Source organism: Phoenix dactylifera, chromosome 3, assembly GCF_009389715.1.
Source record: "Phoenix dactylifera cultivar Barhee BC4 chromosome 3, palm_55x_up_171113_PBpolish2nd_filt_p, whole genome shotgun sequence".
Classification (NCBI taxonomy): domain Eukaryota; kingdom Viridiplantae; phylum Streptophyta; class Magnoliopsida; order Arecales; family Arecaceae; genus Phoenix; species Phoenix dactylifera.
In genome coordinates, this window is record NC_052394.1 from 2,477,443 (window position 1) to 2,501,573 (window position 24,131).

General features: G+C 41.1%; 3 protein-coding genes across 7 annotated transcripts; all 3 read right to left on the reverse strand.

Annotated features, from left to right (window-relative positions):
* Nucleotides 1–6,493: 6,493 nt before the first annotated feature.
* On the reverse strand, nucleotides 6,494–11,136 carry LOC103709081 (50S ribosomal protein L10, chloroplastic-like). Of its 3 annotated transcripts, none has more exons than XM_008794272.4 (2): nucleotides 10,428–11,134; nucleotides 6,494–7,552 (listed from the first exon to the last, which is right to left on the reverse strand). In XM_008794272.4, the coding sequence occupies exon 1, from the start codon at nucleotides 11,021–11,023 to the stop codon at nucleotides 10,436–10,438; it is 588 nt and encodes a 195-aa protein (XP_008792494.1). In that variant the 5' UTR covers nucleotides 11,024–11,134; the 3' UTR covers nucleotides 6,494–7,552; nucleotides 10,428–10,435. The 3 variants fall into 3 exon arrangements, with proteins under 3 accessions (XP_008792494.1, XP_026661699.1, XP_008792500.1); XM_026805898.2 differs by lacking the exon at nucleotides 6,494–7,552 and adding an exon at nucleotides 7,594–7,928 and having other exon boundaries at nucleotides 10,428–11,136; XM_008794278.4 differs by lacking the exon at nucleotides 6,494–7,552 and adding an exon at nucleotides 9,954–10,228 and having other exon boundaries at nucleotides 10,428–11,136.
* Nucleotides 11,137–12,267: 1,131 nt separating this feature from the next.
* On the reverse strand, nucleotides 12,268–15,091 carry LOC103709073 (50S ribosomal protein L10, chloroplastic). Of its 2 annotated transcripts, none has more exons than XM_039124254.1 (2): nucleotides 14,269–15,091; nucleotides 12,268–12,585 (listed from the first exon to the last, which is right to left on the reverse strand). In XM_039124254.1, exon 1 carries the CDS (start codon nucleotides 14,989–14,991, stop codon nucleotides 14,302–14,304), a length of 690 nt encoding a protein of 229 aa, XP_038980182.1. In that variant the 5' UTR covers nucleotides 14,992–15,091; the 3' UTR covers nucleotides 12,268–12,585; nucleotides 14,269–14,301. The 2 variants fall into 2 exon arrangements, with proteins under 2 accessions (XP_038980182.1, XP_008792482.1); XM_008794260.4 differs by having other exon boundaries at nucleotides 12,268–12,601; nucleotides 14,269–15,090.
* Nucleotides 15,092–15,416: 325 nt separating this feature from the next.
* LOC103711068 (uncharacterized protein YKR070W) lies at nucleotides 15,417–23,849 on the reverse strand. Of its 2 annotated transcripts, none has more exons than XM_039124253.1 (12): nucleotides 23,636–23,839; nucleotides 23,446–23,549; nucleotides 22,428–22,463; nucleotides 21,741–21,814; nucleotides 19,805–19,845; nucleotides 19,457–19,528; nucleotides 19,117–19,315; nucleotides 18,171–18,266; nucleotides 17,933–18,000; nucleotides 17,656–17,857; nucleotides 16,658–16,741; nucleotides 15,417–15,986 (listed from the first exon to the last, which is right to left on the reverse strand). In XM_039124253.1, exons 1-12 carry the CDS (start codon nucleotides 23,737–23,739, stop codon nucleotides 15,930–15,932), a joined length of 1,137 nt encoding a protein of 378 aa, XP_038980181.1. In that variant the 5' UTR covers nucleotides 23,740–23,839; the 3' UTR covers nucleotides 15,417–15,929. The 2 variants fall into 2 exon arrangements, with proteins under 2 accessions (XP_038980181.1, XP_038980180.1); XM_039124252.1 differs by lacking the exon at nucleotides 15,417–15,986 and adding an exon at nucleotides 15,993–16,433 and having other exon boundaries at nucleotides 23,636–23,849.
* Between the last annotated feature and the right edge of the window lie 282 nt (nucleotides 23,850–24,131).

The window sequence follows — 24,131 nt, forward strand, 5'->3', positions numbered from 1 at the left end:
GGAGCCGGGCATCATCGATGAAAAATTTGGGAGTTATCTGAAGTAGAACAATCAACCTCATCACATGTAAGTCTAGAGGATTTTTGGTTATGAAATAACGAAATAAGCGGGGGATATCATTTAAACGGGCGGAATGTCCCTACCAAACACCAAAAAGGTCCAAAGAATGAGCTTAAACCATGTGGAGGTATAAGTGGGCCCACATGTTATAATTTTATTCATCAAATAATGAACTAGATTTATATTGTGGAATAGGCTTGCTCCTAGTTTTTTTTATTACCATTTGGCATTTATCCACTTTATAAACACTCAAAAAGATGAAAAGGCAATTCGATCTTTGCGATATAAATCGAACCTATCAGGAAGGAAGGTCAATATACAATAACTGCTTCTTATCTCTATACTTATCCCATGCAATTGTCCCTCCAACAAATACCCTCTAAAAGTTCAGCTTTGTGATAGCCTTATCAGTTTTGGATGGCCTACCAATGCCAACATCCTTCCCTGACAATTTGGTAGCTCAATGGTTCAAGAAGGAGTTATGCCAACACAATTTACCAACCTCTGATGACTACACTAAAGTGACAATTATATAGTTAAACTGGTGCGGACACCAGTGCCAGGTCAGCCGGTCGCCACAGGATCCAGCCAGCTCAGCGGGTTCCAGCCGATTCAGCCAGCCTGATTTTATTTTAGATTGATTTATTTTATGTTGATTGGGTTTATTTGCATATTGTCATTTGAGTTTATTTGCATATTGTCATTTTAGGAGCTTTTTTGGAATTATTTTATTTGTAGGGGTTATTTGTTATTTTGTGACCCTATATATATGGGTCCATCCTGATGTTTAGGGTTTAATGAATTAATGAATGAAAAATTGGTCTTCTTCTTCCTCCTCCTCTTTTCCTCTTTCCCTTCTTCTTCCCCTCTTCCTCTCCTCTTTCTCTCTGTATTTCAATCCGTACTTCCGTCCTGCATCAGCTATGGTATCAGAGCCTCGGCTTTGCCCCTGTTGCCAAAGCCCCGATCCAGTTTATTGGAGCAACAAAACATCTTGACCTGTCAGACTTCCTGCCATCCGATAAAGGGTTCCGATCCTTTCTTCTTTCGAAGCAGAACTCCCGCACCCTGCTTCCGTGTGTGCGAGTCCTCCCTCTCGAGTCTCACCAGAGGAGAAAGAAAAAAAAAAAAGGAAATCCTTTCTTCCCTCTCTCGGTTCTCGCACAAGAAACAGGGGCAAACCCCTTCGCCAGGTCTACCCACCCGTCGTCACATCCGCGCCTACCGCCGCCACTAGTCCCCGCCACCGTCGGACGTCCTCGCCCTCGCCGCCGCCACCGCCCAGTGGGGGCCCGAGCCCGCCGTCGGAGGAGCCATATCCCTACGGAAACGTCGCTGCCCGGGTTCCCGTGCCTGTCGACACCACCAGTGGCTACTGTTTTCAGCCGCCCTTCATCTGCCGCCGCAACTCCTTCCCTGCAGTCGTTGCCGCGAAGTCCGGCCGCCGCCACAGGGCAAGTAAACCGCCCCTCAACTCAAGGCGGAACCCAAACCCAGTAGGGTTGGAAAAAAAAAAAAAAAAGCATCGGGCGTGAAACGGGTTAGCGGAGCGAGTTGTGCCCGTTAACCCGAACACTACCGGATCTCTGTTATTAAAAAAAAAAAAGAAAAAAAAAGGAAAAAAAAAGAGAGAGCAAAAAAAAAAAAAAAAAAAAAAAACTATTCACCTTTCTTCCCCGAGAACTCCACCGCAGTGCCGCCTCCCCGCCGACGAACACCGCCGCCGAGCATCCCACCCGAGCTCCTCCGCCCGTGCCGCTCCGCCTTCGCCGCCTCCGCCCGTGCCGCTCCGCCTTCACCGCCTCCGCCCGTGCCGCCTCCTGCCGCCGCCGAGATCCGCCATCGCCTGAGCCCCATCTTCTCCCTCCCCACCGAGCCGCGCCGCCTTGCCGTCGCCGTCCCCGCCGCTCCCGCAACCGCTCGATTGCCACCACCGCTGCCTCCTTCCCCTCCTTGCTTCACCGCTGCCCCCTCTGATCGCACGCCGCAAAACCACCGCCTCCACCACCACTTCACCGCCTTCCCTCCCCCACTCACCCCACTCCCTCCCTCTTTTATTTCATCATGGGATGTTGAAACCCTCTTCACCACCACCTCAGGCTCATTTCGCCCCCCCTCCTCTTCCTTCACGAGCCGATTCCATGCACCCTACCACCCTCCTTCCTCATCGGGCCCAAACCACCCGCACACCCCTCTCAAAGCCCACCCTCACTCCGGCCCGCCTACCCTGCTTTCTCTGCTGCGGGCCCCTAACCCGCAGGCCTTTTGGGCCCAATTTCAACAGGCCCTTTCTTGCGCAAGCCCACCAACCAGAATTGATCAGGCCCATAAGTTGCAGAGATCAGACCCACCGAGTTGCTGTGCTCAGACCCGATTTGCGCTATTTGCATCTGATCGTCGCCCCAACCCAGGTCAGGTTTCTTCCTTACTGCAAATTTTATTTGTTTGTCTAAATTTAGAATTAATTAACTCTTATGTGCTCTATTGATATTGCTTCCTAAAATTCAACACATCCACTCCAAACAACCCCAAAACCCTAGTAGTGGCCTGTCTTTGTTATTAATTGTAGGGCTACCTAATCTTTGGAAGTTCTTTGAGGCTCTGTGCAATCCTGCAACACACTGAAAACTAGTACTATTTGACTGCAACTACTTATCTGAATTTGTTACGTAATTCAAAGCCAATTTCAATTGCTTGAGTTAGCTTCCGATTATATTGAGTATCTACTTTGCAATTTTGAATTCATTTCATGCATTAGGTCTACTTAGGAACATTTATAGTTGGTCGGATCATACATTTTGACATTCATTTTATGCATCTACGTAGTGGTCGTGACGCATCTCATCCTGAGTCCCAATTAGGCATGGATTCCAAAATCGAAGCCCTATTAAAAGCTATCCAAGACACTAATGCTCAAGTCCAAAACACTAATGCCCAAGTCCAAAAAACTAATGCTCAAGTCCAAAATACCAATGCCCAAGTCCAAGCAAACAACTTTGATAATAGGCATGTTCCAGGTCACCATTATGCCTACCCTCGCCCTGGAGGACCAGGTCCCTTTCCTAATATGAATAGAGGTTACCGACATAACGTAGAACCCAGAGCTCTTCGTGACCCTGATGAAGACGTAATGAGAGGCATTAGGGTGGAAGCCCCCACTTTTGACGGTCGTCTTGACCCAAAAGTCTTCTCCGATTGGTTACACGAAATGGACCACTTCTTTGAGTGGTACAATCTGTCTGAGAACAAAAAAGTTCGATTCGCTAGAATGAAACTCATTGGTCGAGCTAAACTTTTCTGGCAAAGTACCGAACATCTGTTAGCTAGGAGACATCAACATGAAGTAACTGATTGGGTAGAGATGAAAGAGAGACTTAAAGAAAAATACCTGCCCCTTAACTACCAAGACGATCTCCTAAACCGATGGAACACTAAGTCCACATTTGTAAGGCGCCCTGACACACGGAGCACTCCCACCGGCCTTAATTCCTTAGGGTCCAAACCTTCTGTAGGGTCCACTACTCATAGGCCCCCTCCTATTGCCCATGTCACAGGCCGAGACACTAATGGCAAGGGAATGCTTGGTGAGCCTCCCAAACCACATTCCAAAATTCGGTGTTACAAATGCCAAGGTTTTGGTCACGTTACCTCCCAATGTGCGAACAAATTTTTCGTTATTGCTCAGCAAGAGCAGGGAGGTGACATAGATGACTTAGAGGAGCAAATCTATGAACCAAACCTCGATGACATTCAGGACATTGAGGAAGAGTGTGATGACAAACCTGAAACCCTAGGATGCACCCACACTCCACCTAGCTCGCTTGCACAGTCAGATAACGAGTCTGACCAGTCTACCATGAGTGTAGTTGGATATGCCCTCGCACAACCCATCGAAATTGATATTAGGATTTCTGAGCCTGCATATGCATTTACACAACACATTCATAAGTTGTATCAGGAAATCCATAAGGGCATTCATGCATGTACTGCTCAGTATAAGATGCAAGCTGATTTCCGTGCTAAAGAATTTCAAACTTGGGGTTACGTAATGATCCATCTTAAGGAATTGCAGTCTCTTAGTATTGGACCATTCAGGGTGTTGCACAAGGATGGCACTGACGCCTATGCCATTGACTTTCCATTTGATTTCGGTCATAGCCTTACTATTAATATTAAAGATTTGGTTGCAATCCCTGATGACTCTTTTGCTGCACACTCTCCTGCGCCTGATGTTTATCCTATTATTGATTCCATGCGATCTTCGTTTCCTTTTACCCTCCATCGAGCACAAAAAGAGTATATTAATTCTATTTTAGCCGAGCAAATAGTTTTTACTAGTGATGGAGGCATCCAACATTTCCTGGTTCGTTGGCGAGGACGACCAAGGTCCGGCTACACTTGGATCCAGCGCGAGGAGATACCGCCGATTGACCCGGACTTGTTGGAGTACTACCGGGGCTTTACCGAGCCGCTTTCGTCGAGGTCGACTTCTTTCCACCCGAGGAGAGTTGGTGCGGACACCAGTGCCAGGTCAGCCGGTCGCCACAGGATCCAGCCAGCTCAGCGGGTTCCAGCCGATTCAGCCAGCCTGATTTTATTTTAGATTGATTTATTTATGTTGATTGGGTTTATTTGCATATTGTCATTTGGGTTTATTTGCATATTGTCATTTTAGGAGCTTTTTGGAATTATTTTATTTGTAGGGGTTATTTGTTATTTTGTGACCCTATATATATGGGTCCATCCTGATGTTTAGGGTTTAATGAATTAATGAATGAAAAATTGGTCTTCTTCTTCCTCCTCCTCTTTTTCTCTTTCCCTTCTTCTTCCCCTCTTCCTCTCCTCTTTCTCTCTGTATTTCAATCCGTACTTCCGTCCTGCATCATAAACTAAAACCAAATCCAACAACATGTCAAATCCTAGGTTTCGATTAGGTTATTTGTGGCATGAAGGCCTGAAAACCTCGGATGGTTGGAGACTGTGGGCTGTTATATGGCATGCCTCACATGTTATGTGGAAAAGCTAATGATGGCACAAAGGATAACGATAGGCTGAGAGGGGACATGGCCATGTCATCGGATTCCATTGCCTGGACATTTCTCTCTCTGTTTTTATTCCTTCCTATGTTGTGGTAGAGAGCCCGTGCTTCAGTGCTTTGCATCTTACTCTTTGTCTGTGCGTGTGGATTTCATGGGATCTCTTTTCATCCCACTATTATTTTTCTTGTCTTCAATCAACGAGCTCCTGCGGTTCTAAGATGAGAGAAACAGGTCTTCTCCGTTCTTCCATTACCATGCTGAGTTTGGCTGCCATTATCTAAGTCGGTCCCAGCCACAGGTTCCGGTTACCTTGAGGAAGGATGATCTAGTTACGCATGGGATGTGCTCGGGGTGGTTGAGACAGCAAATTATGGCGATGCTTCTTTTGTTGGGAAATAAATTGGCATTTGAGGACATTATCTAAAGGTTCCGTTGGTTAGCACGTCACCGTTCTAAGGCCAGACGGTCCCAGAACCTGATCCTTTCTCGTGTTGGTCTCCATCTAGTAGCGTTGCACCTTGCACCACGTGTCTAGAAATGGGCGAACAAGTACACCTTTCCCACTAAAGTGCCCTTTATATGTGTGACTGAAGAGCGGCTGCTATTTCACGACATTCACGGACGACTTCTACCTAGCCACACATATTTACCGAAAAGCAAACTGTACTGCTGACTGTATTGTCTCATTTGCTGCTCATCACTCAAAAGACTTTATCTGGGATGATCACGAGTTCGCGCTGGAGACTTTTGTTATTGGCCGTATTCATATCCATCGTGAGCCGCTGTTGTAAATAAAAAGAGAAACACCTCAGCTGGGCACGCGATGCGGATGAGACAATTGCAATCAACAAGAGTGCAAGCCACCTAGTACTAATGGCGAAAACTTCCGCCAGCATTAACAATGGATGACTTAAGTCAGGGCCTTACTTTTTCCAATTTTGGGCTTGGCTAAGAAACCAGACCATTTGAATTCAACCCAAGAGAAAACTCGAGTATCATTCTCTGTACTTGGTGGTTTTTAACTGATTATGGTCTACAAGTACTGAAGGCAATGCATAAATCCCACATGAAATAGATAGTGGAATAGGTAAAGATGGATAGGGATTGCTGGACTCAAAAAATTCTCTTAGATCAGGACGGGCTAATCATCACACGCTACCCAATACCCATCCCCACGGCGACAATCCGAGCCCCTCGCGGAACAGAGGAAACCATGTTATATCTCTGTCCGAATAACATGCTCATTTGGATTAACATGCAAACATCAGTTACGGGAAACAAGAAGAAAAAAATTCTGGAAGACAGATGGGGGGCATGCTCACCTTCATCATTACCAAAAATATATCAAAAGAGCAAGAATATAGGATAAGCGGTTAGAGATGGTACAAGAAGTATAATGAATGCAGATGATATGTGGTTTCAAAGTATTGGGAACTTCAGTTCTCAAAACAAACCCTAATAAGTAATAATCATGTCGATAAACAAATTAGAGTAAACAAAGTCGCTGCACAGATAGAATGGGGAGAAGTGAAGCTATGCAAAGAGGGGAATGGATTAAAGATTTATACAAAATAATCCCCCAAAGAGTTCCCATTGTAATGGTAGAGAAATTATAAGAAATACTTCAACTTGTATATTCAAGCGCATTGTCACCCAAAACCCAAACTAGTCATCAAATCTCAGCCCTACTAGAACCTTGTAACCTGTATGCCCACAAAGATACATGCTTAGTCTTTTTTTTTTTCTTTTCAATTAATTACTTTTGTTATAAGATATTTGGCTTTTTAAAGAACAATATTTCTGCTTGTTATTTGTGTTTGAAAATACAAGGATCCACCCCATGTCATTTACCGTATTTTTTTAAACTTCCAGTGGCTGGTATCCTTAATTGTATAGTTTATCACTTCCTTCTGCCATCCAAACTCATTGCATTTGCAAGGGTTTGGGCATTCTGCGATTTTTTTCTGATCCTTCGATAAAAAGATTCATTCTCTTCATAAAAAAGAGGAGGTAGAACCAATAAAGATTTCTTTTTCGATTCATCTCTGGAGTTGAATACCTCATTCAAGAGTTGCAGAATGGCCTCTCTCGTCGATCCGCTGAATAAACACGAGCATACACAGAAGGCAACTTTCATGGGTCGTGACCACCGTTTTTGGGAATTTGGTTATCGGTTGAGCTGGAGCTCTGAAGAAGCAGGGTGAAAATTCCTGTTTGTGCATACAAGGCAAATTAAAATAAACAAGGAATATATAAAATAATACTTTTGGATACTTATCTCCAGGATCTCCAGAAACATTTGTGCTGCAAGATCCTAGCGACAGCAAAAATGCCAAATTCTCATTTACTTGAACTTCTGTGCTCAGAATGACTTGAAGTCTCTCTAGACTGGTAGTTACGAGGATGAATTACATGATAGTTATATTAAGAAATGGGCTTGCCCGTCTTCTCCACTGAAAAAGAAGAAAAAAAACAGAAAATAAAATTATATAAAAATACTCGAATAAAATATGAATCCTGTCAGAAATATGTGCACACCTGCGCTCGCATGCACAAATGGATGTGTTAAAAAATACTTTAACGAGCAAAGGCAATATAAATATGAACTAGGATATAACATTTTTGATTTAATATTATGTCATTAAACTTGTAGACTGGGTTTCAGATGAATGCTACAGACAACTGGATTTCATCTACTGAATCTTATCAGAGTTTTAAGAGCACATGGGAGAAATCTTGCAGCTATTCAAGCAAGATGCCTCAATCATTGAGAACATTTAGCCATTGCTGTCCTCTGGTAATACCTATCCATTTGAAACCTTCTTGAGACTGTACTAAGCCCAAAAAAGTGTTTGGACTGATTACACAACAAACTGATATTTTTGAGAAAAAAACATCAACTACAGGAACCAGTCTGGTATCAATGATATGATATCCTACATCCATACATTCATATTACTTCACAACCAGCAACGTAACATTCAGCCTCTCTTAGCATGCAAATTCAGCATATGGCCACACCCAGAAACAGTGATATATGAAACAAGCCAAAACATCCCCTCCACATGGGTATTTTCCTCCAGAGTTTTTTGATCCACAAGTTAATCTCAATGCTGAAGCATATCTACAAGAGCGAAAGGAGCACTTATTTCTTCTAGACTGCAGGAGCTTAAGGGACACTTGGTAGCCAATAATATAGCTGACATTGTTTTCTGTTTTTAGGTTAGTAGGCGAACCCTAGTTTGAATCAAGGCAACGATGCTATAAAATAATATTTTTTGATGTAATAATAAAAGGCAAAATACCTAAGAATATATTGGACACTGCTTTAGAGATGATAGATTAGCACTCGAGGCACATGCAGCAAAATAAAGCTCATTTCTGGGTCACACAGTAAACCATGTATACTGAGACCCATATTTGGAAAAGATCACCAGGCAATTAGAACTTTTCTGGATAGGATCACTCAAAATAGAACTTTTGCGAGAGAAATATAGGAAGGCTAACTGGTAGCAAAGATTTGGCAAAACTTAGCATAGACAGATATGGGGAATATACACACACAAAGGGGTCGAAAAGAAAATACATAAATCCAATATGAATTGGGGACAAACAATTGCTTTTAGAAGCCACACAGAAGGCAATTATAAATCAAGAAAATGAGAAAGGAGGAGAGAAAGCATGAATTCAAGTCCCTTGGTTAAGGTGACAAGATGATTATTTTCTTGAGCTCAAAGGTATCCTACTCAAACTCTCAACCATCAAAGGATGATGCAGAGATCATAACGAGAAACACTAGATGGAAGGATTGACAATGAGACAGTGATAGGTATAACAAAAAGTAAAAAAGGAAATACATTCAAATGTGAAGACAGAAGCAAAGAGAGTCTCAGAGTACCAAGAAAATATGTCCAAGCAATTCATATAGTTGAAAGATTAATTCCTTATTCTATTAACTAAACTTTTTCTAATTTGAGTGGGCATTACTCTGAATTTCAAACCCCTAAACAAGGACTTGAATTTATCGAAGGGTGACCCATTGCACAAAACTCCTACCATTGCAGAGTCCGAGGAGGGTCAGATGTTTGCAGTTCTAATCCTGCATGTGGAGAGACTATTTTCTTGTTTCGAACTCATGACCTCCAAGTTACAATGAAGCAATTGTGCCAAGGCTCATCCTCAAGGACTTGAATTTCTCAAACAATACTTCCATTGCAGAATAACAGCAAATGAAGTCTTCAAAGGCACTATATTTATGATTTTTACCAAGGGAACTTCCGGATGTACATGACAGTCATCTTATTATTAGAGCGTGACTAGAATTCGATGTTGCATTGGGAAAAATCTAGATGTATCTAGGTCTCTTTAGGGTTGTTGAATCCCTTAGAATGTTTCTAATCTCTCTTGTAAATTCATCTAGAGTTTACAGTATAATTTTATGTGAGGACTCTTAAATCCAGCATTGTTATAATCAAACTGTCAAGATGACATAAATGATGAGTACCTTATTGAAGGTACTTATCCATGCAACTTGTCCACAAAATAAGCTAAATGAAGGCAGAAAAACAAAAACAACAGAATATCAATCTAAGAATCACCGTAAATATTGATCTTTCCTTCACGGATCCTTAGAGGTGAATCTGTCATGGCATCAATGAACCATGCAAATAAACAGGTCTGCTGGCACCTCTGGTGTCCCATAGAAGATCCTCATTTTCTCAAGTTTCTATACTTCTTTACAAAGTTTAGTGGGTTTAAGAACCCATATCCACGACAGAGGGCTCGAAAAAAAATTCAGGCTTCTCATGGCGTCTATATCTTCCTGTCTTTATTTCTTTTCTTACATTGGAGTCATAAGGAAGAATACTAGGGTTAAGATTCCAAGTAATGTAGCAAGTTCAAGGATACATAATTTTTAAACAGCTACAAATGCCAATCTCATTAAAAGAGCATAGTTAATTATAAAATGAGAGATTTAAGGTACAAGAGTGAGACATTGCATCCTAGCCAAATAATTACCGCCGAATAATCCCTTACGGTACAGCAACAACCTACACTGAAGAAGGATATGCACCCAATAACCCTGAATGGTGAATAGCACAAGCACTGCTGCCTAAATGCTAGGATTCCTATAATAGCAGAAGCAAAATCATAATAAAAAAAAGGAGGGGGGAAGAAACAGGCTCTTAAAATCAATACAGGAAACACGAAAGAAGCAATTTTTTTAAAGCAAAAAGATCAAGTGACAAAAATCTTATGATGCCGCACGCAGGAACCGCTAGAGAAAGAAAGAAAGAAAGAAAGAGAAAAGAAGAGCACCAAACTTACATCTGCTATTAATCGGCAAGAGCGGAGGCGGCGGTGGCTGGAGCAGCCTCGCCCTCTCCCTCGGGCTTCTCGGCATCCCTCTCCGGCGACTGCAGCGTGCTGACCAGCGTGATCGCCGGGGTCTGGAGGCAGCCGAGGAGGTAGGCGTACGACTCCATCCGGGTGGGCATCGTCTCGAGGGCCTGGAAGTCGTCGGGCCCGTAGAGCCGGCCCTCGAAGACGGCGCCGGTGAAGTCGTTGAGGACGAGCTTCCACTCCTTCTGGAAGTTGCGGTAGGGCTTGAGGGCGGGGGGGATCTCGTCGGAGTGGACGAAGAGCCAGGCGTTCATGCCCTTGATGCAGGCCTTGAGGGGCTCCCACTTGGTGCCCTCGATGGCCTTCTCGACGATGGAGTTCTTCGCCACCACCAGCTTCGTGGTCTCCGGGAGGGCGCCGCGGATGGCCTGAAGCTGCTTCACCGTGAGGCCGTGGCACCAGATCCCGGCAACCAGGTGGCAGTTCTCCAGCTCCCGCCGAACCACTTCCCGCTTCGATCGGCTGACGGCCGCCCGGATCGACGGCAGGGAGGAGGTTATAGCGGAGCGCAGGGAAGTCATTGTGAGGGAATTGGAGCCGGCAGCGGGGCCGGTAAGCGGAGAGGAGGGGGATTCGTGGGGCGAACGAGAGAATGGGAGGTTTAGTGGGGTTCAATTGGATCGGACCGTAATTCGAGGGATATAAGAACCTCTCAACGGGCTTGGTATCTTGGCGCGACCGTGTCTAGAACTGTAAATAGTTGGATAAAGATATCTCCGCTTGCTGATTGAGCTATGAAATTCCTACGGCCTGAGTTCCATTGTATTGCTTGAACTGCCAAACCATATCTTTTTTTTTATTATCACTGTTAATGAGTTATCAAAGCAAGGCTTTTGTTATTAACGAATAACAACAGCTAATCCTGCCATGAGCTCATTTTTCCATATGTGATAATGGGTGACCATATATTTTATTCTGTATATGTGCTTCAAAAATTATTTTGTGCAAATTTTGCTGTCGTCGTGATCATGGAGAAGTTTACGCTTACATTTTTGGGTTCCATCGATTGGCTTAACGGGTCCAAGATCTCTGGCCTAATTGTTCATCTACCTGCAGAAATTTGGTGTTTCCCTTGCTCTCATTTTTTTCTCACAGAGGTTAGGGTTATACTGGTTATCCTGATCAATCTAGCTCGACCCTTAGATTTCCATAGGACCAACGAATTCAGAGGCTGCTAGCGTTTTTGGTTCCTGCAGCAGAAAAAGGATTCATTTCGTAACATTCATTCTGCTTGGTTTATCCAGTGGTATTTAAACTTGAGTGGTCTATCTACCAAAATTTACCTATTTCAAAAACACATGTTGGAAAATTATTTCTTAGCATGTCATTTTTCCTCCTAGGGATTTGAAGACGGTAGAAACCAGAAATTAAACGTTCGTAATCTTGGTACCAAATACCATACTGATATCTTACCAGATTGATACTGTGTGATACGCATCTCATATAGAAACAACCCATTAAACCATTTTGCTCAATTTCTTTTATTACGGTACATCTTGATACAGATCCATACGACTCGATATAGATCAGTGCGTACTTTGTACATCTCAGTACGCTTCAATACAGAACGGTATGGAATGGTACTAAGCTTGTACCAATCCGAACTTGAGTTTTATATCCGAACTTGAGTTTTATATAAGTTTCCACTCAGTATAATACGGTATGCCCCATATTGGATGGTATGAATCAGTGCGACAATCTATAGTTTGGATAGTTTTTGCAGATGAGAGACATCTTTGCGTACCCAATGACAGCAAACTCGCAATTAGGTTGATAAGGATTGATCAAGTGTTTGTTTTGAAATTGAAAGCCGTATAGTCTTGTAGTAGTGCACTAAATATGCTATGAATATGACATCTTTAGCATACAATTGAATGGCAAACTCAACACTCAGATGCTTTTTTCTTTATGGTAGAGGTGCTCAGACGATCTTAGTTCCCAATATAAATTTGTGCCTGCCCTCCTTTGTTCTGTAATTAGCTCGCAGTTCAATCAGCTCCTTATGAAGTGGCTCTGATGCCGACTGGTAGTGCAATTTCCATCCACAAAAAAAAGAAAAAAACATTTCTCCTTGGTGCGCTTACTTCATACATTTAAACCTACAAAGTCGTCAATATCATTCTTAATTGTAATGATAAGAGGGCATAGAGCGACATAAAAGAATACAAGAAATCCGATCATCATGTTCAATACGCAGGGAAAAAAATAAGAGTGGTGAATTATCATATCAGCTTGACTTATACTGATTCAATGGGAATACCGTCTTGGAATTGCCTTCAAAAGTTCATTTGTTTCTCCCACCATCAGGCACTAGAACATAGTAAAGAATCTTTGCAAGAAATCTTCTGCCTATCCTCTTCTCTTGGACACCCACAACAAAAAGTAGGAAAAGAGCTAGGGTTGTTAGAGGTGTGGATTCTTTTAGTGTTCCCTCGAACAAATTTTCCCACGGACCATGGATCAAAAATGTTCTTGGTAACTTCCGTTCCATGCAAAAATAAAAATATCTATCAATCTTAATACTCTTAAACCAAGTCATCTCCAGACAGCATCTGCTCATGACCAATCACTCACATGGACCGACGGATTCAAGCACTGACAAGGGATAAGAGACGACCTCATTAGTAGATCCCCGAGTTGTCATCATCCAAAACTCACAAGTCTTTTTTGCTGAGGACTGATTCTTGGCTAAAATTTTCTACTTTGTGAATTGCAATACTTTTGCTCCCCGTTGAATCAATGGACTTGGTAATCCCGAGCTACAACGTCGGTTCCATGATTCACACAGGTTATCAGCACTTTTCGCTATTTCCCTCCGCAGAATGCCCCATGTCTGCCTCCTTGGCTGCATCTATTTTTAGCTCTCACACAGCATTTGGACACATTTGCTTCCTAAATCACACAGCTTTACTTCAATCCTACCAAGCAAACAAAATTTCAGAATGATGTTCTTCAGAGATGTTTGCTTGTGAAAGTGAGGAAAGGGAAAAACAGTGAGAAATCCATGATGTCAGCCATCATGTCCTAAAATACTCACATGTGTTCCCAAAAGCTACAGAACCTTCTTCTTCCTCCTTGCCTTATTCTACTGCTGTCACTATCAAATAAAAAGTAGCCATAGCCGAATGTATAATTCAGTGCATTAGTGTTTTTACATGTTATGAATTCCTTGATATCTCATGCAATGGCTATGAAAATTTGACAATTTCATTCATGAAATCTAGACTTCCCTCACCTCTACCAATATACATTAATCCTAATACCATCCCCTTTATTCAGAGTGGTAGGCTGTTGTTGTTTTGCTGCACATGGCCAACCCATTTGACTCACCTGTCCGTCATCTAGGTTCTAATAAAAATATCAGAAGAGATTGATATACTATTTTAACCAGTGTTCTCTATAGTATTCACAATCTCAAGAAAGCACCAATATGTTGTGCAAAGGAGCTTCTTATTATTGTTTACCCTCTACTTCCTACCAAAAATCGAATCAGAATGCATCTAAGGTTACATACATACATACATACATATATATATATATATATATATATATATATATATATATATATATATATATATATATATATATATATATATATATATTAAAATTTGAAGAACAGAAGCAACCTATACGAAAAGGGCATCCGATTGCAAGTGCAAAAAAATGTACATATTTTTTTCCAAGTCCAAACCAAATAATCAAAAGCCAAAAAGAGGACTTGACATAAACGTAATCGAGAACAGAGTAAGAGGAAAGGAGTACAAACAGGTCATCGCCGGGAAAACTACGGAGACAAAGGCTATTGTGCGGCAGCGCCACTCCCTTCCTCCAGCTTCTTGACATAAGCCTTGAGGACGAGCACGACGTCCCTGGCCGGGGCTTGCAGAGTGCTGACGAGCGAGATCGCAGGGCTCTGCAGCGAACCAAGAAGCTTCGCATAGATCTCGGCTCGGCTGGGCATTGTCTCGAGCGACTTGAACTCGTCGGGTCCGTAAAACTTCCCCTCGAACACTGCGCCCGCGAAGTCGTTGTCGTCGAGCTTGCGCGCCCTCTGGAAGCTGCGGTAGGGCTTGAGGACCTGAGGGATCTCCTCGGTGTGCACGAAGAGCCAGGCGTTCATTCCCTTCATGCAGGGCTTCAGCGCCTCCCACGGCGTGCCCTCGACGGCCTTGCCGACCAGCGTGTTCTTGGCGACCAGCAGCGTGACGGAGTCCGGCAGGGTGTCGCGGAGGTCCTGGAACTGCTTCACCGTGAAGCCCTTGTAGCGGATCCCAGCGACGAGGTAGCAGTTCTCGAGCTGTTTCTTGACCGTCGCCACCGTCTCCTCCTTCTTGGTCCGGCTGATGGCGGCGCGGATCGTTGCAATGCGCGGCAGGCGCCGGGAGGAGGGGTTGGGGACGTTAAAGGAGAGGCCTCGAGATTTGGTTAGGGTTAGGGGGCGGAGGGTCGGCGGCTTGGAGGAGGGGAAGGAGCGGAGGGAGGCCTCCATGGGCGGAGATGTTCGAGGCTGATTGGGACAAGGGGAGCGGATGGGGCGGGCGATGCCTTATCTTCGACAACTTTTTATCTTGTTTTTTTTTCCCTTACGGGCGCGTGCCAAAAAAACCAAAAATCAGCGCGTGACAAACCAGCTAGTTGCGAATGCGCGCGTATAAAGCGAAACACAACCCCAGAGCATTATCCAAGGAAAACCAACCGTTAGCTGAAGCCCCGAGAACCTCTTTAATTTTTTTTCCCAGTGAAACGGATGATAGTATCATCCTAACATAAATACAACCACAAGAGCAATGGTGTCATTACTAATGAAAATACTCTGACGAGTCTTGCTAGCTTGCAATCAAGTGTTTGAGTAATGCCAGGTTACTGCACGTTGCTACTCCACAAGAGCAATGGTGTCATTACAAATAATCCAAATCAGAAAAGGATCATTTTGTTCCTAATATCCAAGAAAAATAACCCATGCACTGCATGGCACAAAGAATAAATTGAAACTACCGATTCATCTTTATTACAAATTTTTAAAAAATGGTTTATTGGTTTCGGAGGTTATCACGATGTTAACAAGTTTAAATATTTTAGCATCCAAACTGGCCTGCCAACAGGGCATATGTGATTGTGGGAAAAAAAATTTTCCACAACACCTCCGGAGTTGGACTTCATACTGGAGGGCCCAAGCAAGGAGGATAGGAAACTTTACATTCTAAGCAGAGAGGACCTCCATAACGTCTGCTATGAGGATAGAGAATCTTCCGTTTGAAGTTGTCCGCTTGCATGTCACAATAAGGCATGAGATTATGAGTTTGTGTCTCCATTTAGCATTACACTTTTCGGAACTTATCTCATCTGCTAAAATAATCGACCACCCAATCTCTTGAACATTATTGATAACTTGGTAATCAAAAATGGCAAACCCAAAAACAGCACAAATCATGCATGCTCCTTTTTCAAAATATAGTCAACAGCTTCTTCAACAGTATCAACTACCTGCAACAACAGCGAAAAGCAAACCATTTCAACCTAATGATCTATGTGCATCAACTCTGTATTATGAAGAAGATGGAAAGATTAAGGCAGGGGCAAGATTAAAACATTTTTCAAAATATAATCAAATAGTGAAAATATCATTGGCAACCAAAAAGTAGTATTCAAATCTTGCAATATTATTAAGTCTGGAGGTCATAATCAGATAATAAAAGCAGCGAACTAGACTGAGACTGCAAATGAGGTAAGGGATAAACAATAAACCATGAATTCAATATTCAATTATTAATGTAAGAATATGCCTAAAACATAAAAAAATGGAAAACACTTATCCCATAAATTGGCTTAAAGGGTTGAGATAGTTTCATGCCCGGTCCTCAACCTGACAACCACCCTCCGAATTGGGGCCAAATTCTCAGCCAAGGCATCTTTGGACAAGAGAAGCCGTGCCTTGAATACATGAAGTACGACATGCCATAAGGAAAAACTCTAAAAGTGAAGATAGAACTATAGGAAAAGAGTATGAATACTGTCCCATAGCACAATTTCTATAGCATAACATTCAGTAACCTTCAGTCAATCTTGAGCTTATAACAATTTCTACGGATCAATATATATACTTAAAATATGCAAAGAGGGGAACAGACATGCATGAGAAATAAATGGGGCCCTACCAGGTCTGCTGGAAACTGGCTGTCATTATCTTTTCCCCTGAAAACTCCAGTCCTCGTAAGCATAGAAAACCAAGGGTGTCCTGCCTGTAAGCAAACAGTGGAAGTAGGTTACACTGACTTGCCCATCATATGCAACCAATTAGTGGAAAGGAGCATTTGATGGATGCTCATAATCCTGTTCATCAGTGAAACAGATACTTTTAAGAATTTTGTGGAGTTATATGGCCCCCCATTCTTTCCTGTTCGCACATGTTTCTCTCTCTAAAATTGACCGGATTTATGCAGAGTGCCACTAAAAGTGAATGAAATTATGACCGTTTTAAATGTCAAAACAATGGTTGACAATTGGCAATCAAATGTATTAGAAGTTGCCTCAGGAAATGCATTATAACTAGCAGATATTACATGTTAAAATGTTGATCTCATTATTCCATTATCTGTAGTCTCTTCTAGGCATTAACTTAATCTGAATCATGCCTACTGATTTTTACATAATAAATAATGGTTACATAGCAATAAGATCTGACTGGATAGTTTAGCTACGATTGCACAGGAGTTCCTGATTCCAGCAAGGCTTTGTGGCTTTTTGAATAGGAAGAAGCGTATGCAGAAGCTAAATCTGGAGGTCATTGCAGATTACATGGGTTGAAAATCAGTGGCAGTCATCTGATCAAGTTGGTGACTGTGGATGGCATAATTTCTGAAGGCAGTTGGTAATAGTGGCATAAGCTGTGATGGCAAGGATGGCCCCTTGTCATGTGAGTCATGGCAGTAGACTGGCAGCTATGATGGTAGTGGGTGGAATCCCTTGAAAGTCAATAAATTTGCTACTAACAAATTGTTGTGGAGACCTGATGATAGTTGAAGTTCTAAAGCTCACACAATGTCTAAAGTTCATATTCACACAAATATAAACTACACAATGTTTAGCATATGTCCGCTAGAGTCCTTAAGATGAAGCCTGTGTAAAGATAGACTTGAGCTTTACAGGGACAAACCTTCATGGCACCATTAGTGTCAACTTTTGGATTATCACCAATCATATAAAGGGTACTGAATTCATGTCCTGTTCCTCCATCCATATTGTCCTGAATATGGTATATATCTGACACAAGTTGTGTCAGAATAACTTCAGCATTCTTGAATACAAATGGATTTGGTTTCCCAAAAGATGTGTACTCCAGAGGACTACTGCTGACACTGCATATTCATATCAATATAAGGGTCCTGCACAATTTTCATGATAAGTAATATGAGTGATAGTTTTTGACTTACCTGTTGAAGATGCCTTCCAAAGCTATCCTGAAAGCACCCATTCCAAGACGCTCGGCAGGAAATACAGCCTGCCCTAAAATCATTATAAAAATTAGCAGCTTTAAAATCTTTGCAGAAACTTAGCAATAAATTATGCATAGAACCTATCAATCTAAGTGTGTTGGATTCCTGTGCTAATATTAACATGAATGATCAAAATTAGTTTAAGAGATATAGGATACATTGAACCTCGACTTACCTGGTATTCAAGGTCATCTGATGCAAAATATATTGGAGGTTGATGCCCCTTATCTCTTCCAGGAAGACCGCCATATCTTAAAATGTCACAAAGAACCTATTCCATACATTTAACATCTCAAGCCATTTCAGAAGAAATCATACAGTCCACCATTAGTGAAAATAAACACTCAACTAAAACATCATGCATCAAAATTACAAGATTAAGATAACACCAGATGAATAAATTGTATCTTTGGCAGCCCCTATCCATGGGAAGTTCCAGAAAAATCAGGCACTCCTTTTTTACTTCAAAACCCTAATTTGGCAGCTGATTTAACGGTATGTAAAAATCAAATAATTGAAGGCATTCAATTGTCTAACATTACAATGCAGGCATGACTTTAAATTGCAAGCAACACTAATTCAGCTATCATAAACATGATTAGTAGCCATCAGCAAAGAATTTACTTCCACATGCTATATTAGTGAAGCTTTCATTTCAAGTTCCTGACTATTACCTATCCTAAATATTATCCTACAAAAACATGTTAATGGCAAACAGAGAAACAGCATAGATTGTGCCAAGAGGATCAACTTGTGGAAGGGATGAAAAGGCAACTACATAATGGATAAGGAGAGTATGGTGCATCAAGCGCTGACGCTGCAAAGAGTAGTCAGACACATAGTGAAAAACCAGTTCCAATCATATTCACAATATGGCTCGACTGCCATTTTTAATGTCTCATTCAGCATTCATGTGAAACCACTACAAAAATCCCAGAACTGGGAAATCAAAAGCTGAATAAGAATAGTAATGGCTAGGACTATTTCTGGAGTCCTTCATTAATGTCAACAGATCCATCTGTATTCTAGTTCTCCTCATCCAAGACTAATACAAAAAAATAATTGTGTGAAGAAAAATGAAGGTTTTATATATCACCCAGATACCTGAAGAAGAAGACTACCTGAATGTCCCTTCCCCAGTCAACAGGGTCACTAACAACAAATGCTGCTTTAACTCTATCGGAATAAACATCGTATCTTGGATGCAATTCCATGGAGCTGTTCTCATCATATGTTTGTTTTATTCTCCAAGTTTTGTACTGAGATAGGGGATCAATGTCTTTGAAGTAAGATGCATATTCATCTATAGAAAGAACTTTTCTGCATACAAAAACAAATATAGTGAGAAAGAGTATACATTATACACACTATCACCAAGTAATGTTAATACAATCATTGGGCATATTAAGTCCTTGTACATCAGTATACAACCAAATAAACCCACACATGCTTCAGACTCACTTGAAACCATACTCTGACATCACTGCAGCAGGTTCCCCTTTCCCAACAGCAACAATAAGCTCATTCTCGTATCTGTAGATAACAAAAATCCGAAACAAAGGCTTAAGATGACAATGAAAATGTTCCATCCTCATTGATAATTTTAAAAAAAAATCAAGTGTGACAGCAAAAAGGCATAAGGCTTCAGAATCCATAAAAAGATAATAAATATTGCTGCCAAAATTCTCACATCAGAAAGAAGAAAAAAAATTAACCCAAGGTCTTGCATGTTGCTCTTGATGGTAAAGTTTCAGCAGATGGAAACCAAAACTCAGATATTTAGTAATTTATGTAAATGGATGTGCATACCGGTTCACCACTTCCTTGAAAGGTGAGTGCCCCTGCACAACCTGCATTACAATGCCACCATGAGGAAAAGATTTTCGAGCCAAATGATAGTACAGAATGATAAAAAGCAGCTGAAGTCTGGGAGTCACGGTTCTATGTTGATTCAAGCTAAACAATTTACAGGCTTAATCAATATTTTTTTAATTGGAAAAAACAGCACTGTGGCTTAACTGATCAAAAATAATGCTTCTATCCACACATTTGTCCTTTGAAAATTATTTTTGTTCCATGTCTATGTTACCATAATGGGATGTAATAATTTTTCTTTAATCCTTCGATTATGATCTGTAAACTTTGTTCTTGGCTAATATGCTGGTAGCCATGAAGCTCATATAAATAATTTTGTGCCAATCTGATGTAGGATTTTCATTTTCCAGCCCCTTCTCAGATTAATAATGCCAAAATCCCTTTAGAATGGATCCTCTCCAAAACTGTTATTTACTCTTATAACAAGAATGGAGGCCAGTATTAGCTGTTGTAAGGGGATACAACATATAGATATGGTAAAATAATAGTGCTACTTGATTATTTCAAGATTTGCAGAAATGAAATGTTTAAAAAAATGGCACAGCAAATTGAAGTTCAAAGAGGATAATTTTAATAGGATAAACAGTGAAGAATGTAAAACAAGTTCTGTTACTCCCATTATACAGAGGTTGTTATCATAGGATAATAGTTAAATAACAATTATTACTAAACACCGTCATGAATAGTATAACATAACTGGAGGCCTCTGAGAACATTGTAATAATGAATGTTATTCCAACAAAACAAGTTCTGTTGCTCCCATTATACAGAGGTCATTATCACAGGATAACAGTTACATCAGTTAAAAAACAATTATTACTAAATACCGTCATGTATAATATAACATGATTAGAGGCCTCTGAGAACATTGTAATAATGAATGTCATTCCAACATGTCCTCTACTCCCCATGTTCCAAATGTTCTGTGGCTTTGGGCTGGATTTTTAACATACACTACCACATAGAGTATAAGCATTTACTGTATTAAGGTTACTGCAGTATTATGTTCCATTCATTTTGTGTAAGACAATGAAGTTCCCATGCAGTAATATGCTACAACTATCTTAATCTGGATTTTCTGGGCTCGGTTAGGAGTAATGCATCTTTGCCTTTGCAAAATAATCAGTGAGGTATAAATGCTAGAAAGTTGAGTTGTCCCTGAAAAATGTTAGAGTGACATTGAGGTTGGGCATCCAGTAGATAAGTTTTAACTGAATCTAATTAAAAAAAGGTAAATATGCAAGGTTGTACATCCATGCATGGTATTTACATGTTCATCATAGAACAATGACCAACTGTGCACAAAATAGCCCACAAAAGTTCAAGCATCATCTTCTGCTGTCATTATGCAAAATTGCAAAAAACTATTTTTGTGCTGGTTTATAAATAATTCATGATCCAGATAACATCAGCATATTAGCAATGGAAAATGACCGCACAAAGAAAGGTAACAAGGAATCTTCTAATACTATACATATTTGGGGAAGACACGAGCTAGCTAGCTTTCTATATCATACCATAGATACAACCTAGCAGTAGAGATTGCTAAGGAAAACACTCTTGAGCAGTTGAGAATCTGATCCCAACTATTTTTGTATAGGAAATTTGGTGATGCCACTGATATCTCCTTTCAATGATATTTGTTCAATCACAGAGAGGGCAAAACACATTTAAAATTAAGATCCACCAGCTACCACTCAGAGTAGCATTGCACATGATGTACCATATATCACCAGATATGCAGTCAATCATGGATCATGTACATTAAAAATGTCACATATAACATGTTGAACTGATATAGCTACATCCAAAATACCTAGGTATTCAGTCATGCACCAGTTTCAGTCATTTCATGCAGACAAATATATACCTGTTGAGGTGAGATCTCAATTCCCAAAAGTTGACTTAACTCAGAAGCCCGTTTGGATTCAGGGACACCGCCTCCTATTTATATGAAAGAATATAATAGTCAAACTTTGTACAGAATCTTGTTAAACTAAGGATCAGGTTTGAATGTTGTGAAATTGAAAATACTTTTTGAAGAAGTTAGAAAAGCACGAGGATCACGCAACACCTTGAAGTTTCTATAGATTCATTTGAGTAAAAGATGGTCAAATATATAGAATCCTGGCAAAAGTCTACAATGTTTGAATTTACACCAAAATGACATTTGCATGAGCACTTGTTGATACTGGAATACTCAATGACAGAATCTAAAAAATTAATCTTGAGTCATTGATTGGGGCTCGTTTATGCGAATGATCATGCTTTAAAAAAGAAATAAAAGTCCAAAGAATTTATCATGTGGAGCATCTTGACATGAAGGTGAAACCTTTGATTTTATCGATCAATGATCACATCTACCTTATTTTCAGGTTCCCCTTGACACCCCCTTAATTTGGTTCTGGCAGATAGTTGGATTCTTATTTTGCAGAGCCATGAGAAATTCATGTCGCTCCCCAGGTAGAACTTAGCATGTATACCAATAACAGCTAACAACAAATCCCTGATTAAAACTCAGAACCAATTAAAAAGTAAGAAAAGAAACCCAGCTCACCATTAGTTAAGAACAAGAATGGAATCTTCAAGGTGCCTGCAGAGCAAAACAAATAGTCTGTAAGATGTTGATGCATGCATTAAACGTATACTGAGGTTAATACGCTTCACAATGTATCAGACTGTCATCTGATGAAGCAAATTGACGAAGACAACAAGCAAAAGAAAGGTCAAATGGTTCCGTGGAGCATATTGTTATGTAAACTAGAATTAGAGTAAGCACCTATTCTACTACTTTGGTCGAAATCTCATTATTGATAAAAGGCATGACAGGTGGAACAATTACTGCTCATTTATCTCCCTGTTGCTACACAATTCAAAAGAAAAGGAGAAAGGCAAGAAGAAAGGTTTCCAGGGACATAAACCATCTATCCATAATCCAGCTCTTGCTCTCGTCATGATTGATGATCCTATGAGAGTTTGTAATTAAAAAATTAAAAAACATTCAAATTATTGGGCTGGCATTTTCCATCATGATATCTAACCCAAGACATCACGAAGAGCATTGTTTCCATCTAAAATTGCTTAATCCTTTTCTTTCAAGACCAAATAACCTAGTTCATAAGGCCAAGATGTTTGGAGCATATGCTGACAACGATATTAGAATATTACCTTGAGTTCCATTATCTTCCCCTCTTTCATTCTCATGTCTTTGATCAATTCCACTCAATAAGAATCCATAAACTCTTTGTCGGATATAAAATTTTTAAAATCTTGAATAATTAAAAAAAAAAACGACCAATGGCCCGCAATATCTACATATCATAATCTTCTTGGAATGCAAGTTCTGCTCATTGGTAGATGAAAGAACGTATAGAGAACAACTACCTACATGGTTCTTGACAGCAAAAAATTGCAACCGCATCTTATAACAGATCATAACGACTAAAAGGGATGAAAGAAGTATCGAGTTCTTCGGTTTCTTGAAAAAAGGTCGAACACAGGCTCCAGCCCTAATCAAGGAAATACCATGTAGAGTATTTGAAAAGAATAGTGAGAAGGAGAGCCAGTTTCTTTACCATCGTCGCGATAGAGCCTCCTGAGGGCCTGAGGAGAGCCGCCGACGGGAGTGCGGCCACGAAGAATCACGCCGTCGATGTCGAATGCGATGCCGAAGGACGGTCTGCGAAAGAACTCCAAAAGAAAGATTTCAGCAATCCAAATGGATAATGCAAGAAAGACGAAACAGCAGGGTATGCGGGAAGAGACCTATCGGACTGGGGTTGGAGCCGGGAGAAGGAGCGCCGGAAGCAACGCGACCGGCTGGTTTTGATATTGGCCAAAGAGGCCCTGAAGACGGAGCGGAATCTCATCTTCCTTCTCTCCTTTTCTGACACCGGCTCTGCTGCCTCCTTTCCCCTGGGCAGGGTTTTAAGGCTCCCATGAAGCAACGGTTAGATATCATAATATTTAGATGCCATAGGGGGTTTTGTGTGAAAATCTTTCTGTAAGTTTTTATTCGTGCCGATGAAAGTTAACGGGCATTATCCTGAGCGTCCGATCCACAAACTCTGCCCCTCAGCCCATGACTCCACCTAAGCCCGGCCCTGGTACCTCTGCGGGTGCTATCTACCTTGGTGAGGTAAAGGGGGTGGGCCATGCAGCGTTAGCTAAATTGCAAGCATGGCTTAAGATGATTTCGAAGGACAAGCATGCATCCATATACCGGACCAAATATCAAGGATGCATGTGTATTTTGGATGCA